Raw genomic sequence first — 19587 nt, 5'->3', positions numbered from 1 at the left:
GTGAAATTCTTTGCTTGCTTTTCAACTTCGAACCTTGACACTATTCAGGAGTAGAGTACATGAGAAAGACAAGATGAGATTGAAAAATTAAAGTGACCTTTTACAAGAAGCAGCAAACATCATGTCCCTCAAAGACATTCAACTCTCAATCCCTCTCCCAGACACATTCCACATCATCTCTTTCCTGTGGCTCTCCTACTTAGTTTCTTATTCGTCTTCCAAAAATGTCCTCTGTGTTCCTGGATTGATTAACCACCTTTTTTTTTTGTATTTGCTTTAAAGTTGCCTTGGAGGAAAAAAATAGAGGAGAAAAAGAGCAACAGAAATGCTGGGCATGTTGGAAAAGGCTGGTGCAGTCTAGACAGCACAGATGAACTGTTTTAACAGTAAAACTGCTCTAAGAGCTCAAACATAGTAAGGCTTTAAATGAGCTGGAACGCAGCTGCGACATGAATTAGTTTGCAACTGCTCCTCCTCGAGGAGGCACACACAAGCACACATCCTCACCAGCGCACGCACCGCACGCACGCACACGCACGCACGCACGCACGCACGCACGCACGCACGCACGCACACACACACACACACACACACACACACACACACACACACACACACGATGGAACCAAGGTTATACAACACTTGCACAACACTTACAGGCATACTTAACGGTCGCAGTCGGCGCTGGAATACAGACCAGTCATTTAAGCAAATACAACACCAAGCTCTAACACATCATCACTTCTACTGTCTCAAATAGCCGTTTCTATCCGTTTGAAAGGTCTCAATGCACGACACAATGGAACCCAAACCCACTCACATATTCTACATCCCCACTAAATGCGTATGCTCTGGACTGTGGACGTGCGAGGGAAAATTGACAAACAACACAAATATTCAGCATTTTGCACATTTGTCAAGGGAAATCAAAAGATGGTTACAAAAAAGGATGTATTATGTGTGTCAAAGTCCTTTATGAGTTGCGGGATGTAGCCTGTAAGAGTGACGGGGGTGGGGTGGGTGTGGGGGGGGGGGCGTTTAGTGAATTGCAGATGATGCAGGTTTACTTGTATGGTCGCAGGAAAGCAGAGACTTTGCTGCTTATGAGACGTATGAAGGATCGGGGAAGCATCTCATTGGACTCCCGAGTGGTGTACTTGAAGTAGTTGTTTGGGTGAGCCAGCACGTCAAAAAGAGTCTTTATCAGTTTTTTATCCTGCAAAATAAAGAAGAGACGTTAGTGCATTTGTAAACTGCGGAATCTCAAGTTACGAACTTACTTGATTTTTTTGAGCTCATGTGTAACCTGAAATGTTCATTAATCGAGGTAGTGTTTCCCATTAAAATGAATGGAAATGCAATTAATCTGTTCCACACCCAAAATTAAGTTAACTTTTTAAAAATTTACCAGTATTTACTAATGTGAATAAAGACTAAAGTGTTGCAGCAAAGTGTTGTCCCAGCCCATTAGTCACAAAGTAGTAGAAGAGGAATTCTATTGTTCGAAAGGGGTTTAAATAGGGTCAAGTTCTTTTTTCAGAGTTAAGGCCAAAGTTAATGTAGCCTCAATGCTTCACAGGAATTCCAGTCATTGATCAATGTTCTCCAGCGTAGAGTAATAATGGCTACCAGGGCTAACCTTAAGGATTTCTTGATGGTTCTCTGAAGCGTAAAGTCTTCCATCCCGTACGATGTCCTCAACCAGCTGTTCATAGTCCTCTGAAGTTACACAGACAACACCATTACTCTTGGTCACCTCATGAAATGCCGAGGAGCGCTGTGAACCATTTGAAGACCATACCATCATAAGTCACGTAGGGAATCTGAAAGCCCCTGGCACTATTGGCCTCATTGGACTTGAAATTAATCCAGAGGCGCCTGGAGCGTGCCGTGAAGGCGATGGGCCGCTCATACGTCTGACATGTCTCATAGGTGGTGATGGATGTAGCTGACCCTTGCAAGAGCACAGAAAGGGCAATGATGAATCAAGTTTATGGATGCGGTGGTGTCACGGGCGTGGGTATACTCACAGTTCTTCCTCATCACCAGCACATCTCCGCACTCGTCCTCCGAGGGCAGGAAGATCTCGGGCACCACAATAAGGATCTTGCGCTTGCTGGGCGGGTTGATGTTCCAAATGCACTCCACGTTGGCTGGGTAATTACCGGGGTAGTTAGGGGACTCGATGTAGCCCATAAACTCGCCCATCTCGCCGCCACACTGCCTGTCTAGACATGCACGAACTCAACGCATTACATTCTGACTCCAAAGCGGAAGCCTCAAAGTGTCTTTTGTGTACTCACTCTTGCACTGCGACACACTGGTGGCACCATCAAAATCTGTGGTGGTGTTTCCAGGGCAGGAAATACAGTAGTTCTGCCGAAACTCAGTCTGATAGGTTCCGACTGGGCAGCGGATACACCTGTGCACTGTGGTGTTGTAGTAGTGGCCCGGAGAACACTGCACTGCAGCACCAATGAAGACACACATGAAATCAGCCAAGCTAAGTGTATTTTTTTGGGGGGTTTTTTGGATGGCTTTTATGCAAGCTCATCTCACCTTTGACCTCACAATCATGAAAGGAGCTTGCACCCTCACGCTTGGTGCTCAGTCCTCCCCCGCAAGGAAAGCACAAAGTCCGACCCAAATCTGGCTGGTATGTGCCCTGGGGACACGGCTGGCAAGGCTTGAAGCCGTCGCCTGAGAAGAACCCGGTGGGACATTGGCCTGTGGAGCGCAGACCACCACATCACGTTTGGCAGGAGAAATGTTTGACTGGCACAGAATCTGGAAGTTGGACTTTTGCTACCTGCACACGATGAAATATTTCGGGCTCCCACAGGACCGTGGCCGTCGCTGCCCGGACACAGGTCGCATGCCAGCTGCCCCTCCCTCTCCTGGAAGGTGCCAGGCGGACACTGGACGCAACGCTCCTGCTCACCGTGATAGTATGAGCCTGGCAAGCACCTGACTGAAAAACAAAATCAACAACAGTGCTTTACAAAGTTTCATTTGCTCATCAGTAGTTTGAACAATCAAAAAATAACCACATATTCTGATTTTTTTCCAGTACAAAGGGCTCCCATGCACAAAAAAATGACCATTCAAGGATGGCAGAAATCAAAACTACATAGTAGACCCACCCCACTATTTGTGGGTATGGGGACTGGGCTGGCTCGCGAACAGGGACAATCTACGTATACCAAAACTGACTGACTGCCATTGAAATTATAATTATCATTATTATTTTTTTGTAAACCCCTAAGAGTCTCAAAACAACCTTCATAAATAGACGGGTCGGATGGATGGATTATATACGAACACCCTTCTAGTCAGCAACATGTTTGAAAGTTGTTTATTTGATGAACTGGGCCTTTGAGCAAATACATTAAACTGATCACAATTTGATTTAAATTGCTATATTGATACAAAAAACTTTCTCTCGTTCAGTGATCAAAGTCAAAGTAAGTGAAGGAGACGCGTAAATAATAATGAAGTCTTACCGCATCGGCCACTGTCCTTTTCAGAGCCTGGGCCGCAGTTCTCTTGAATGGGAGCAGCCTGTGGAAGTTTCTGGGCCACCTCGTACTCCAAACCAGCGACTCTGATCAGGAATCGCTCTTGGTTGATGGACTTCTTCAGGGCCTTGATGTAGGTCTTGACTTGCTTCTCCATACGTTGTCTGAGGCAGCTGAGATTACAACTTCCTGGCAAGGTTTGAGAGAATACATCCAAGCAGCGACATCTATGAAGACATTATACTGGCCGCTTCCCATTGCGGTGACGCCACAAGACTGACCTGTTGTGTCGCCAGCTTTGACCTCTGCTTCCAGCTCCAAAGTTATGCGTGTTACCTCTTTGTTAGCTGGGTTTCGCGCACGCCGCCCTTTCGCTTTCTTTGACGAGTCACATTTGAGATTGACAAATGTCACCAAGCAGTTACTGCAGGGCTGACCACCTCCTGTGGAAAAAGTCAGTCAGCCATTGTACAGCTGAGAAATTTACAATCAGCATATTATTATTCCGTTTATGATTTTACAGCACTTTAAAGATAATTGTGTAATGCTTAAACAGGTACAGCAAGTACTCACACTTATTTGACCCCCCGGTGTAATGGTATCGCTTCCCAAATTCCCAATGCATCTTGATGGTAATGGAAAAATGAAGCTTCGTGAAGCATTTGTTTTTTTTTTTTTTTTTTTAACTCCTTCAGATGGTGCTCTTGGTTTAAAGATAAAGGCTGGTGCAATGAAAAATAAATACATTTCCATTGCATCCCTAAACCAAGAGTGCAATCTAGAGGAGTCAAAAATGATCACAAGTGCTTCATCAAGCTTCACTTGTCAATCACGACATGTTGGCATGTATGTGCTATGATAAACTGTGGATTTAGCTCAGCAATGCAATTTCTCAACATTTGTGCAAAATGTCTCAGAAATGTCCAACTCCAGTTGATGCTAAATGCTAAATGTATTTGAATCCAACACCAAAGCCAGATAAGGGCAGACCTGGTCCTAGGGTCCGCCCCCTGTCTTCTGTCCTGCCAGTCAGTTTAGGGTGCAGGTGACATTTGGCATTTTTTATCTTGAAAGATGCTGTCTGCTTCACTGGAGGCGCCAAAGTTTCTACAAAAGGAGCAAATGCAGCTAGGATGCAAGCAGCTATCATAGTAAACACCCTGAACAAAGGCAAAGGATTTGGCGGGTGCCACCTATGCAGCTATGACTGCTGCTGGAGTTGAGCCGGATGGGGGCCTTCCCTCTGACGATGGGGATGCCGCAACTCACCGAGTAGCTGCTGTCAGACTCTTCGAGAAGACAAAGACAAAAGTAAAACTAAGATTAAAAAAAAAAAGGGTTTACAGGTACACAAGTGATTGTCAAATACAATCAAACATATGAGAAGCTTGCAGCAATGCAAACACACACACACACACACACACACACACACACACACACACACACACACACACACACACACACACACACACACACTAATAGAAAGACCCAAGTCTGCAGACTGCAGAGTCCCGCTGAGTTTGTATTCCATTCGTATTTCTTTCATCTAATCAGGAACCTAAACCATTCAGTGATTTACAGACCAGAATTTAAATACCTATTCTACAGCTGATTGGGAGCCAGTGAACAAGTACAATATATTTGCATTTGTGTTGAATCTTTGAGAATGGTTCCTTTTTAAACATCTATTGAATGCAATTTTTATTTCTATTTGTACAATACATTTTAATAGAATCACTAGTTGTATTGATCACTTTGCTTGATTTTCCTATATTTAAGTGCAGTGTTGATGTTTAAAGCCTACGTTTTATGACAGTGGTTTATTATATTCAATAGATTTTTTTCGGAATAAAACCTCTAGACCTACTAGTCTACTCCTACTACTAATGCTACTGCATGAGGTATTTGGGGGGGGGGGGGGTACTTAGTATGAAAAGTCCAAAAATCACTTGTGTAGTGTTTTGCAGAGAACATACCAGCCAGATAGTGTGCTTTGGAGGCACAGGTGAGTGAACAGCTCTCTTTCTTGCCTGTTTTGCTACAGGTGAGAGTAGCCTTCGGGGCGACAAGGCCTGGAGGACATTTCACCAACTCTGAGGAGAGACACAAGACAGAGCTATAAAAATCAAACAACGCTGGAAAATAAGCTAAGGTTGAGTTTGCAGAGCTGGGAACACAATTTTCTCTTTACCGCTAGAGGGCAGTGCTGCTACGTACCGATACAGTCCTTCCTGTTCCAGTGCAACTTGTATCCAGGTGGGCAGGTACACTCGTAGCTCCCCAGGGTGTTAATGCATCCATATTTGCATCCTCCCCGGTTTATACTGCATTCATCAATATCTGAAAATACAGGATACATTGATTGGATATACATAAGGGACAACGGCTTTGCATCTCACCGGGGAGTGGGGGACAAATAGCACTTCACCAACGCTAGGGATGAGTCAGTTTGATTGATTACTTTGGGTTTTTTTGCTCATGACGATTTTATTTTTGAATGGATTATTTTTAGTGGCTTCTGGAGTTCAAACAAGCTCTTACTTGTTCGAACAAAATGGCTGCTGACAGCGAGGAGCAAGTTCATAAAAAAAAAAAAAAAAAAACCAAAAAAAAACTAAATCAGGGACTTTTCCAACCTCTTCAGCTGTTTGTAGCCGTCTGGTTTTCTTTTTAAGTTTATGAACAGCCAACGAGCGGAATCACACGGTCACACTGGTTTCCAGGTGAAAGGCAATCACCTCGTCAATCATGTGAACATTTTCAAAGGCATGCTATAACTTGCATTTACTGTCCCTTGCAAACACATTTATAATTTTATGGATTATATTGCAAAGTTTTGACCCGAGGCAGAGGCTTCCAAACCATAAATGTGTACAGTTAATATTTTGCCAAAGTCTTCTTAGCTCACCTGCACAACTCTACTTGAGGAAAAAAAAGATGAAAGGGGCGGTGTTACTCTAAAGATTACATTTGTACCAGCTAGCTGAGCTGTGAAATTTAAAATATAATTTTACGATGTTCAATTGTTGTACATACTAAAGATGAACGTATAAATTATAAATAATCAATAAATAATTACTTTTTTGGGGGGGTAAAGAAAAAAATATTTATTTCAAATATTTCTGTGGAAGTTGGGGCAAGTTATTGCTGGGAGAGAAAAAAAAACAGTTTCAAAGCTTGATTGGTTTTGGAGAAATAAAGCAAATAACAGCAGAAGAGGGAGATTTTATTTTAAGGCCATATCATTGTTAATACATCGCTCATTTCATATGTCCATTTCACATGAGGGGAAGATCAATGTGAAGCTATGTGTAGACAGTGCAGTGGTTCTTTTCACTTCGACAGTTTTGTAGCTGGCACGGGGTCAATTCACAAAAGAAAAAAAAAAAACACAATTGGGCACTTGAACTTGCAGGGTAAATCCAGCCGTAGTGTGTCGCACTATCACTCCAGGCCCTGCCTTGACCCTGAAAATGATGAGCACGGTATACAAAATGGATGATGGAGGGATGGAATGTGCGCAGTTGCAGTCCACACAGTCCACTTTCAATTTGATGGCCAAGACATCGCAAGACTGAAACACTAAAAATGGTAAAGAGGGAATAGATGGAAGTGTCTGTAACATGAGAACTGATACCAAATTAATAATTCCAGTACCTCCGAGGACAGTTTACAGGTCGACAGAAAGAAGAAGAAAAAAAGAGTTCAAGTTACTGATAATGTCAGTGATTGATGATGCTGACTGTTGATATGAAACGGCCATCCCTGTCTCGTTCAATCATTCACCGCAAGTAAAAACAAAAACCAAAAAAATGTCTATGTGCCTCTTCATTCCCCGAAGAGGATGATGACTTCATAAAAGATGAAAGGGGCGGTGTTACTCTAAAGATTACATTTGTACCAGCTAGCTGAGCTGTGAAATTTAAAATATAATTTTACGATGTTCAATTGTTGTACATACTAAAGATGAACGTATAAATTATAAATAATCAATAAATAATTACTTTTTTGGGGGGGTAAAGAAAAAAATATTTATTTCAAATATTTCTGTGGAAGTTGGGGCAAGTTATTGCTGGGAGAGAAAAAAAAACAGTTTCAAAGCTTGATTGGTTTTGGAGAAATAAAGCAAATAACAGCAGAAGAGGGAGATTTTATTTTAAGGCCATATCATTGTTAATACATCGCTCATTTCATATGTCCATTTCACATGAGGGGAAGATCAATGTGAAGCTATGTGTAGACAGTGCAGTGGTTCTTTTCACTTCGACAGTTTTGTAGCTGGCACGGGGTCAATTCACAAAAGAAAAAAAAAAAACCACAATTGGGCACTTGAACTTGCAGGGTAAATCCAGCCGTAGTGTGTCGCACTATCACTCCAGGCCCTGCCTTGACCCTGAAAATGATGAGCACGGTATACAAAATGGATGATGGAGGGATGGAATGTGCGCAGTTGCAGTCCACACAGTCCACTTTCAATTTGATGGCCAAGACATCGCAAGACTGAAACACTAAAAATGGTAAAGAGGGAATAGATGGAAGTGTCTGTAACATGAGAACTGATACCAAATTAATAATTCCAGTACCTCCGAGGACAGTTTACAGGTCGACAGAAAGAAGAAGAAAAAAAGAGTTCAAGTTACTGATAATGTCAGTGATTGATGATGCTGACTGTTGATATGAAACGGCCATCCCTGTCTCGTTCAATCATTCACCGCAAGTAAAAACAAAAACCAAAAAAATGTCTATGTGCCTCTTCATTCCCCGAAGAGGATGATGACTTCATCAAGTGAGCCTGCCAACGTGTCGCCCAGAGCGACTTGGAAACATGGCGAGAGATGTGTTGCTTACCCTCCGCATCAAAGCACTCGATTTTAAGGACGAAGAGTTCTAATGAATATCTGATGGCAGCCCCGCTCATCTGGCAGAAACTGTTGTTTTGACTTCTTTTATTTTCTTCCATACTTGAAATACAATCAAATGTATCTCTGCTGACCTTTCTGCAAATCCCTTTAGGCCTTTTTCCTTTTCACGCACACAGACCAGTCAAGAGGGATGAAGACAGAAGATCAATTGAAATTTGGAACCTATGCCTCGACCATGGAGAGTGGCTGACTTCATGGAATTGTTTGGTCAACTTTAGGGAATATTACAATGTGTTGCTCTCATTGTTGAAGTGATGAAACAGGGACTATTGTTGCTAAAGACTTTTTTGATATGGTTTTCAAATAAATATAAATAAACGCACAGACACCCCAGGAATGTATTTGTGCCGAGGCTAAAGCTGCGCTCCATGAAACTGGGAAGATTTTGAAACACACTTTGTGGAGGTCTGAAGTCACAACAGCACTGAGTGTATTTTCTTAGCAGATAAGCAAAAAGCAAGCAGAGTGTTTGGCTAGGTGAAGAGGAGAATGGCTAGATGAACTCTCACTTGGGAAAGAATGCCGACAGGTCTCAGCACAATACTTGACAGCAGGTCGCCGACCCGACTGGGTTTGTTGAGTGCGAGCCGATTAATAAACACAGAGCCTGGCTTGCGCCGATATTTTGGGGTTGATGAAACACAGCGGGAGCAAGCTAAGCTTAGTTATGAGCGGCGAGTGACGGCGTGTGATGGAGCTCAATAAATCTCCGGGGGTCATCTAATAGTTCCGACAGCGGCGATGAAAAGCCTGGCAAAGCCATTCATCACCGGTGCTGTAAACAATGGTAGCACGTCGTCGATGTCGGTCCGGTCCATCATGAGAGAAAAAGGCCTACCAATCCAATGCCGGTGCTTTTAGTCCCTCAATAGACAGACATTTTGCAGTGTGAGCCATCACTTTTACATTTTACACAGAGTCAATGGCACCTTCCCATGTGTCACAGTCACCTCCTGGTACAGACTGAAGCTTATTCTAATATTTCAGCATTTTATATTTTGGCATAAATGCTTGAAATGCGCAAAACTTATATGAGGTCATATAGATAACAGTGAATAAAGAAAATGTTGCATAATTTTTAGCGAAGAGCAACAATGTTCCCATGCTATCTCAGGAATTTAGTAGGCGGGCCTCAAACGTTATGTACTATAATAATAAGAGGAGAAAGGACTAAGCTCGGAAGTGTCGAAATGATGATGGTTAACATTTACCATTTGTGTATTTGCCATGTTGGTGGAGTGTTCTTGTTAGTGCGTTCTAGTGAGGCTTTGTACATGCACTTAGAGCTCAAGTTAAGTGACACTTATGTTGCTGGATATTCAACAGTAGTATAGACCGTGGATCCGCAGTGTCGCCCTTGTACATAGATACACATTCCTTCTCTCTCTCTCTCTCTCTCTCTCTCTCTCTCTCTCTCTCTCTCTCACACACACTCTTTCTCTCTCTCACACACTCTCCCTCTCTCTTTGTCCCTCTCTTTCCCACAAAATATTTTCACCGTTATTTTTATGCTTTTTTTTTTTTTTTTTATTCATTAGGTTTTTAATTTAGATACCTCCAACACTCTACAGAGTAACAACAACAGCTGCTTCTGAACCAATACAAACTGTGCATCTATGCCCATTTTTGTACAGAAGAGCAGGGGTGTCAAATTCATTTCAGTCGCGGGGCAATTTGGAGTTACGTCTTCCCTTGGAGGGCCGTTATGACAGTGAAAACAAAAAATTATGAATTGTACACAACAAATTAATACATTACTAGCTTTGAAATGAGTCAAGTCAATCATAATAGTTTGTTCAATTATTGTTCAAATGAGTGTAAACTGGGTAACAAAATTATTGTGAAATCTCAACGTTATTTACGAAACATGACGATTTCACATTTCGGTACAGATTTTAGCAAGTTGACACACATGATTTACTTTTGCGAGCCACACAAAATGACCTGGCGGGCCTGATCTGGCCCCCGGGCCTCGAGTTTGACTCCTGTGCACTAGAGGAAACACACTAGGATCAGAAATTAGCAAAGTTGGAAAAAAAACAAAACAAAAAACAAAACAATGGAAAAGATGAGAAAAGCCCCAAAATCTGCCGACCTATTTGAAATTCACTTCCAGAACAATTTGTCAGAATTTCCAGATTTGTAACATTATGTCAAGAATATTATGTGGGCCAGTTATTGGAGTCCATTATGTAATCGGAGAAAAATAACTCACTATGTTTACTGCTCAATTGCAAAAGATAATAATTATTGGGTGAGTTATATTTTAGATTGCTTTGTATTGTATTTGTTATGTTACACATTTATAGTATCTTGAATTCTTATATTACAAGGGATGCTTGGGGGGTGGGGGGTACCATATACAAGGGGTCAGTGACTGTTTGCCTTGGGCAAATGACTAGTTGGCCCTGGGCTGAGCCAGCGATGATGTCATCAGCAGCCTGACAGAGCCAACGTTTGATTCGCGGCTCGTGCACTGCTGAACAATGCAGCTCATAGCTGCGAGAACTCACGTGAATTTGCAGTCGACACTTGATACGTCACGTACGTCAGGGTAATGCAGATGCAAAAAAATAAGAATAATAATCTGCGCCATGCGGGGCTCCCCCAGCTTCCGAGCTCGTCTTACCCAATTGATTACAAGGGACTCGGGCCGAGCTCCTCCCATCCCTGCGGCATGGGGAAGTCCAAGAACTCTTCCCTCAGAACATTTACACCTCCCAACTTACTCTCCGGGCTAACTGGTCTCCAGTAGTGTGTTGTCACAGGTCACGCTCCACCTTGAAGTGAAGTAGCCAAAGACTTTTTTTGCAAACATGTTTTTGTCAATTAACTACAGCACAAATCACCTTTGCTTTACATTGCTGCCAAGTGTAGCGTAAGATTAAGATTGATTTCCTGCCTTCCGGGCAGCCACCTGTTTGTGCTCCTTTTAGTCTATTCGGAAATCAACTTGCAGAGACTTAAACCCGCTTGAACTGGGCAATCCATCACGGCCAGCATTTAGTTACGTTTTGTCTTTCGATGCGGTTGCATGCAAGTACTTTTTTTATGTTGACATTCTCCATGTGGTGACATTCAGATTAATGAGTTGGACGGCGTAAAGCCTTCACACCCTGAAACCATGGAAATAAACAAAGTTGATTTGTCAGTTTGCTGCTATTAAGACTTGAGAGCATCTTAGATGAATCTAATTACGAAAGGTACTTTTTTTTCCCTTTCAAAAGAACACTTAAGAATCTCTTCAAGGGCAAGCAGAGCATTTGGCATACATTCACCTTTTTGGGAGCTTGCATGGCACATGGATTTTAATTAAAGCAGAAAGCTTCAACATGACAACACCTTTTTATGAACATGAATAAATCAGTCTGCTTGGGGTGCGTACTTCCTGTTCAACATGAGAGAAACTCATTGAGGCTTTGAAGATACGTAGGGTTATGGACAGCAGATTTACACATGTAGGAAAAAAAAAAGTGCCACCGTCTCACCTCCACAGTGCGCCAGGCCATAGAGGACGTAGCCCTTGTGACAAAGGCACTGGAAACTTCCTGCAGAGTTGACACAGAAATGGTCGCAGGCGCGGTCAAAGGAGCACTCGTCGATGTCTGCACAAGATGGAGAGAGACAGTTAGGAATGTTACCATCACTCAGAAACCACAAAGGGCAGGAGTCAGTCCAATTTCCTCTCGCTGTATTGTTTATCATGCATTTCAATGGGCCACATCGAAATAACAACAACAAAGCTTTGGACCTTTGCTCCCACGTCTGTTGCTGTAATTGCCCTCCTGCAGTCACGATGTTTTCCATTTTGATGCGGCAAAATGGAATTTTCAAAATATACTTTTGGAAATGGCGAGGAGCAGCAGCAGGAGTCAGGTGATAATAGGTGCCCAAGAGCATTTTCTTTCTTCTCTCTGAGAGCCTATCAACCCCCCACCCGCCTCCTGCCCCACAATCTAAAATACACAATAAAGGCCCAGAGATTTCTCTGCACCCTCCTATGTCAAGATGTCACGTCAGAGTGACAGTTGCTCAAAAATCAAATGTGTCAATTTCTGAATGCTGTGCAAAACCAATGTACAGTAACTGTAACACATTTGCGACTTTTGTAAGTCAGTCACTTTGGGCTCAAGGATCAGATGGTTATACAAGGAAATCAATGACAATGGTTAAATAGTGACCGTGGTGTCCACCATAGGAAATGCACAATATAAATAAAGCCTTGTGGCCTTGGTATTCTAAAAAGTTGGTTTTGGGAGGAAAATTGAGGGCGTTCAGCCAAAGCACTGATTGAATATTTGCTTCAGAGGTATACCTTGACACTATTGTGTTGTACAATCATCAAAGTGAAAATACGGTTACCTGTTGCAGTGACAATTTTACAGTTTGAGCCCTGAGAGTCCCAGGGACTCGCTGATCAGAAAAGTATGAGTCCCATTATGCATTTAGAGAGTCCCAAATTTCGAATTCTGAAATGGTCTACTTATTCAATTGCGTATGATAATAACACAAACAACAACAATATACATTGATAATAGGTTTATTTCTTATAAACAAATGCTGGAAAAATTTAAATAATTCAGGCATACAAGATTTGCTGAGAATTAGGTTCTTATTTCTTCCCATGGTTAAGTATTTGAGTTCATGAATTCTCCTCTCTTTACTCTGCTTCCAATTATGCAAGGCTTTCTCAAAGTCAACTTATTATCTCAAAAAATTATCCAACTTTAGCTGCTTCCTCTGTGATATCTCCGCAATAAACTTTCGCAACACTTGTTTTAACGTTACCCAACTTGGCAATTGTCTGCCGATCTCGCCAATCTCGTCTCGTGAGAACGGAAATCTTGTCACACGAGATTACTTAACGTGAGATCAAAACAACAATGGTGGCTATTGTCAAACTGTGATCGTTGCTGGAAAAAAAGATTTACCGTAGTTTTTTTTTTTTTTGTTTTGACTGATAAAATTTCCTTGCGTCCCAAAAACGCACATTACTGTATTTGGAACTATGCGTCCCGCGGGAAAATGATGCGTCTAGGACGCGTCTAGGACGCAGAGGTAACGAGATGGTTGCTATTGTGACCCAAGTCTGTGTTTCTGTGTGGATTTCTTTTAGGATTATTAAGCTTTATTTGCGCACAGCACAATGTCAACTGCGCAATCTTAGCCATGATGAGATTTAAGAGTGCTGACGAAATCAATTGTTGCAATTGTTGATGCACAACTTCTCATTATGTAATTTATGCTGCTGAGTGTATTCTCTAAGACATCTGGGACTCCCCACAACCCCTATTTACCAGTCAGCTCAGGTGAAGTATGCAGGACTTGTGCAGGGCAACGCCACTAGAATGGAAACATTATCTGATCCCAATTATTCCTTTTGTGCAGCCAAAAGACTGAAAATGTTAGAAATCACAAAATGAGATCAAATCAATATATCAAAGTGTAAGCCATAATTTTGCCAGTTAAAAATCTAAAAAAACAAACAAACAAGCGTGAGGTAATGCCACGTTAAGTAAGTACGCCTCCGCAGACGTCATCTGTGGAGCAATCATGGGATGTGAAGAACGTGTCCTGGACCGCCCTCACATGGGATTAGAAGGGGGAAGCAGACGAAACATAGGAGGGCATTGAGTTTGGAGGAATGCTGGCATGGGTTCAGCAGACGTGCCTCATCCTGATATATAGGCCACGGTCCACTGACAGTAAGGAAGCACCGTGACTGTTTAAACCAAGATAACATTAGGATTGACTTTACGCATTTCAACACCCCACAGAGACACTAAACTGTTATTTAAATGTATTTGATGCCACAGAGGCCTCAGTGTCGACTTACTGCAAGGCAAGTCACACTCAGCGTGTAGACCTAGCCTGAAGAAAAAAAGTCAATCTCCGTTGCTCACTTGCTTGCTGCAGAATTTCTAGATGAGGTTCGTCACTTCCAAACCCTTGATCTTTTTATTTCCATTGCACGGAACAACTTTTGAAAAGCTCTATTCACCATTAAACAATGTAAAATGTGGAATATATTTTCTTGTGAATTCAGGACAACTTAGAGGCAAGTTAATGACTATTTTGATTCATGATGGTAACAGCTGACACAACTCAAAGATTGCAGAGGAAAAAGAAAATCATTTCAATGTCAGAGTTCTTGACAGATTTCGTTTTACCACATGTTTTATGAGTTGGATAAAAAATAAGTACCAGCACTCCCCTCATTTGACTGTTTCTAGGTAAATTAGGTGGGTAACAGCAGACCATTAAGTAAATAAATACATAAAATGTATATCTTGTTATAGGTAACAAATACTGTCTATGGGTTTTTTTTTGTTTTTTTTTTTAAATCAAGTGAAATGTCCGACTGCATATGAATGCAACTCATGTTTCGTGTGCCAATTTTTACACTTTGACTTCCTCAATTAGTGATTGAATATGATTTCAAAATTGCCTTGTGTTGATTTTGGTTGCAACTTTGTAAAGGGACTAAAACTGAGATGAGGTAAGCCAAAATGTTGAGAAGATAAGTCAAGCTAGACGTCACACCACCAGGCGGGCCAACTTCAAAATAAGTCTATTGAAATTGCATCAATGCTTTTATTTTCAAGCAAGCCTTTGCATTCACATCTTGTTACGTTATGAGTGGGTTTGCAGTTTCTATGACCTGCCTCAGTGATGGCGCAGACGCCAAATAAATCCTGTCTCTCTCTCTCTCTCTCTCTCTCTCTCTCTCTCTCTCTCTCTCTCTCTCTCTCTCTCTCTTTTTTTTTTGAGGCATCTAAATTACTGAAGGAGTTGCAGCTAATTGAATTCGGGAGAAAGAATGAGATGAGTGAGGCAGAGAATGATGAGATACATATATATAGTTCTCAAACAAAACTAGTTCACCCAAAGTCTGATATCATAAAAAAGAATGCCGCCTGACATTTGCGCATAGACTTGCATACATTTTCTCACTTATCGACGTGAGGCTTCCAAATAACAAGAGAAAACCCTTGTACCAAAAATAGGCTTCCAAATAAGAAAGTGTCTGAAGCACACGCAGAGACACGCTGTTTTCTTTTCACACATACGATGTTTATCTGTTTGTGCTGGAAACCAAATACGAGACACTTATGTGAACCAGGCGGCAGAATGACTGACCACATGAGTAAAAAGCAGAAGATTAAAGAATCGCATGTCTTGTGTTTTTCGACTCGGCATGAGGCACAACTCATCTCAGTAGTTCCAGGCTGCTTGCCGTCTTCTACCAGATGTTCTTGAGGTGGATTGATTTATCCAACAACGGGAGGTTTTAGGGTCAGAACCGTAATTTCCAACACCTGTGAGCTGCCACAGCAGACGTTTTGTTTGTGGTATAGTTTGCTTTAAAATATAATCAAGGAATTCTTTTTTGTGATTGTCGTTTCCTTGCTGCATTTGTGAAGCGTAAAAAAAATAAAATAAAAAATCGGTCATAATGCAAGGCAATGGGCAATTGACTTGGATTTGTTCACCTACAAAGACATGCTCTGAAGCCAAGCCAATGAATATGTTGTGCTCGTTTGCATTTTCACGGATACTTTTGGGGAACCAATCCTTTGGTATTTGCTGAGGATCTCAGCTACCGGTATTCACTGTTTTTCACTGAGGCCAAAACAATTATTTCCGGCTGTACATCTGTTGAATAAAAGACAATTCGAAACATATCTTGGTAAACGGGATGTGTTATGATTCAAAGACGGTTTATTTGAAGGTGGAACAATCGATTCAGTGAGATTGCGATTCGATTCACCGTTGTACAGCTCAGTTTGAGAAGCTATCATTCAGTGATTTTCTTGTTGTCATTTTACAATATGAATGAACTTGTCAGTAGGTTAACGTAAATGTGGCGAAAAGTAGGGGTCCAGTTTACAGTCCTGCATGTCTTACTATCATAGCATGCATCAAGATTTGGACAAACACTGCAAGGCCAAGCCATTTCCAGTGACATTAATCATGATATGAAACTGATGTGAAGGCACAGTTAGCACATATTGTTGCTTTCGCGGTTAAAGTGCATACGGTACCTACCTTGACATGTTCTTTCATTGGTCAACAGCTTGTAGCCTTTTTTGCAGCTGCACTCAAAGCTGCCCACTGTGTTCCGACACACATGGTCACAACCCCCATTGTTAAGACGGCACTCATCAATGTCTGCAAGAGGGAAACCGGAGGAGAGGTCAAACACGATAATATGACAAAAGCTGAACTTGCAATTAGAAGTTTTTGTAGCTATCTGGGATGTATTAACTAATGTCCCATTACCTTCTAGTGTCCCGATGAAGCAACATTTATTTTAAGGCCATGTCACACCGCCCTAATTGAAAGTACCATCAATGTATTCCATCATGTATTCATGCAGGTACATGTCATCCTTTACACATTCCAACTGATCTCTTGAAGCAGAAAATACTGCAACCTGCATGCATTAGGCTTTAATGATTTAGCCTGGCCTGCAAATCCTCATAAGCCATCTTCTTCTGATTAGTGAGCACTTTATATCATCAGCCAATACCTAATCAATATGTCATGTGTCCATCGCCGCCTGGTTGATTGTTCTGCCTTGGCACTGATTCGGGTCCATCTTGAATAATTGTTACAAATGCGTTTGCATCATCTGCTAAAATGAATGTCTCCAAAATGGAACAAAATAATTCTGTCCATGATCCATTTCGCTCTTCAGAAGTGGCCGACACGCAACGAGCTGCAGTTCTCCTACGCCAGTGCTGCCTGCGTTTATTTTCCTGCTCTTTCCTCTCAAACCAAACACCAGAAGATGGACTTTTATTAGAGTTGTTAGTGTGCTATTGCCAGCTGCAGGAAGCCAAATGGGTTTTTTTTCACTGTCTTTCAGCAGAACATTTGTTTCCTCAGTATCCTGATGTAATGCTCATTTTATTCTATTGGAGTTAATATGAATAAGGCTGCCTGGTTGCTTGAGTTGAGGGGCTCTCTGACTTGGAAAGTTATTACCAGGATGAAAATTGCTGTAACTACAATGGAAAGTGCAGCTTGAGACCATAGTTTAGTCTTGAAAGCATCGGTGGGCAGCTCTGGTCCTCAAGGTTCCGCAGTCCTGCATGCTTTAGATGTCTCCCTCCTCCAACACACCTGATTCAAGCATTCAGCCTATCAGCAAGAACTGCAGAACCCTGATGAAGACCCTGATCATTTGAATCTGGTGTGTTGGAGGACATCAGGCAGGACAGCGGCCCTCGAGGAATGGAGTTGCCCACCCCTGCTTTAAAGCGACACCCACATCGGTTTGTTAGGTAAGCTGTGCTGGTGGATGGTCTCTTTCATTCATGCCACCTCATTCTCAAGGCATTGAATCGATCGCAGCTGGACTGTTCTGGTTGTCTCAGAAAATGTTTTGTCATCAGTTCATGCATCAAGGCTGGTCATCAACAGCAAAGTTATTCCACATCAACCTCTTTGAACCATGTAATTATGGACCATTTTTCACAGCAGAAAAGTGTTTTCCTCGAACAAAAGCGTTGGAAGGATCTAATTGTCTGAAATGTCTTGAAATGTCTTGCATGCTTGAAGTATAAAGATGGAGGAGACTTTGGTTCAATCATGACAAACGATGACACATGAATGAAACCATACACAGTAGCTGTGACTGTAAAGGGGTCGACCCGGAGAGTGGAGGGTGGCTTTTTGACTGCGAACGTAATTAATGTTGTGTCCTTGACGTGTTCATTACTGTGATGGACTCATCATGAAGTCACTTTGGTGAAATGCACGCTCAAATACTCCATGTCACTAAAGGATTCCCAATGTAAAAGTGAGAGAGAGGCAGCTGCAGATTGAACATGTGCGATCGGTCACCTTTGCAGGTCTTGCGATCCGGCTGCAGCGTGAAGCCGACAGGACAGCTGCAGCGAACTCCAGTCACCGAATCGTGACACGTGCTGTCACAGCCACCATTGTTCACCGCGCAGGTCTCTGCAGGCAAACAAACAACGGGCATCAAAATCAACAATGCTGCTCCGACCTACTTACGTCTCAGGAACCACTGTTAGATTCAAATAGTGTTTGTGTCAGGGAAAAAAAACTAAAAAAGAAAAGCACTGGAGAGATTTTAGTTGCACACAGAAATATAAAAGAAGCAAGGGGAAGGAAAAGAGATGCTGAATGATGACAGTAGAGCGATAATGGTTAATAGCGACAATAATAATGGTGACCAGTAAAGTCATGCAATTAGTTGTAAACACAGGCCAACAGTGTTTCTGAGTTTGGCTGATGTTTGGCCTCTGATTGCGATTTCTGCGAGCGCAATAAAACCTGTGTGCTTGGGGGACAAAACAGCAATTTCAGCTACCTTGCTGCTGTGTGGCTAGGCTGATTAGGAAAAAAAAGAAATGGAAGTAGTCGGTCAAGACGAGTTGGCAGGGTTTCATGTGACGGGGATGAGAGGGAAACAAATTTCAAAAGAGGAGAGGAGAAGAGGACTGAGTGTGTGTAAAAAGATTTTTGCTTTTTAAAAATAATAATAAAATAATACTTTGTAACAATCACTTTAAGTTGATATAATTTATCATCTACTCAGTTCTTTACTGCGTGGAGGGTGGGGTTGGGGTGGGGGGAATGACTGCAGGCTGGGAATGTAAAATCAAGCACAGCAGGGTGAGTGGTAAAAATGCTCCGCTACGCAGCAGAATTGACGCATCCAAGCAAAACAGGTGCTTGGCGTGATGTCATTCTATGTTTAATTAATAGCCGTCGCATAGACAACACTTCAAAACAGTGCCTGTTGTTGCTGAAGGCTGTCCATGAGACGCCCACATATCAGGTACATGATTGATGAAAAAGGTCTGACGCGATCATAACGCAATGAACGTCCCAAACAGTGTTAAAATGTGGGTTACCATGGATTATTCAAGAGCTAAATCCTGGTAAAGATAACATCAAGAGAACCATACGGTAATGCTGTGTTTTCTTTCCTCGGCTGCTGTTAGCAGTTGAAGGCACTGTTCATCCTTTCCTTAATCTGTTGACAATATTTAGTCGAGCGTCATAGCTGGCGGAACATCTTGGCTCTCGTCGCGTGTCGGCGAGACGGCTTGACACGATGGTGTGCAACCTGATAGCAGTGGGTAGAGTGGGCCTATGACTTGATCCCT

General features: G+C 42.1%; 1 protein-coding gene across 4 annotated transcripts in view; it reads right to left on the bottom strand.

Moving 5' to 3' along the window:
• Nucleotides 1-543: 543 nt before the first annotated feature.
• LOC109528337 (signal peptide, CUB domain, EGF-like 3) overlaps nucleotides 544-19587 on the bottom strand; it is a 95190-nt gene continuing 76146 nt past the window's right edge. For 3 of the 4 annotated variants that reach the window (XM_019890765.1, XM_019890767.1, XM_019890768.1), the window contains 16 exons: nucleotides 18293-18409; nucleotides 16490-16612; nucleotides 11929-12045; nucleotides 5736-5858; nucleotides 5495-5611; nucleotides 4712-4807; nucleotides 4509-4625; nucleotides 3800-3961; nucleotides 3504-3707; nucleotides 2810-2971; nucleotides 2560-2727; nucleotides 2304-2465; nucleotides 2031-2228; nucleotides 1802-1954; nucleotides 1640-1719; nucleotides 544-1216 (listed from right to left, as the gene is read on the bottom strand). In XM_019890765.1, the coding sequence (XP_019746324.1) occupies nucleotides 1064-1216; nucleotides 1640-1719; nucleotides 1802-1954; nucleotides 2031-2228; nucleotides 2304-2465; nucleotides 2560-2727; nucleotides 2810-2971; nucleotides 3504-3707; nucleotides 3800-3961; nucleotides 4509-4625; nucleotides 4712-4807; nucleotides 5495-5611; nucleotides 5736-5858; nucleotides 11929-12045; nucleotides 16490-16612; nucleotides 18293-18409 (2252 nt within the window). In that variant the 3' untranslated portion in view covers nucleotides 544-1063. The remainder of the gene's footprint in view (nucleotides 1217-1639; nucleotides 1720-1801; nucleotides 1955-2030; nucleotides 2229-2303; nucleotides 2466-2559; nucleotides 2728-2809; nucleotides 2972-3503; nucleotides 3708-3799; nucleotides 3962-4508; nucleotides 4626-4711; nucleotides 4808-5494; nucleotides 5612-5735; nucleotides 5859-11928; nucleotides 12046-16489; nucleotides 16613-18292; nucleotides 18410-19587) is intronic. The other variant, XM_019890766.1, reaches the window with a different exon arrangement.

This window comes from Hippocampus comes, unplaced genomic scaffold (assembly GCF_001891065.2).
Source record: "Hippocampus comes isolate QL1 unplaced genomic scaffold, H_comes_QL1_v1.1 scaffold174, whole genome shotgun sequence".
Taxonomy (NCBI): domain Eukaryota; kingdom Metazoa; phylum Chordata; class Actinopteri; order Syngnathiformes; family Syngnathidae; genus Hippocampus; species Hippocampus comes.
Note: the sequence above shows the minus strand (reverse complement) of the source record. Positions and strands in the feature narration are given on the sequence as shown.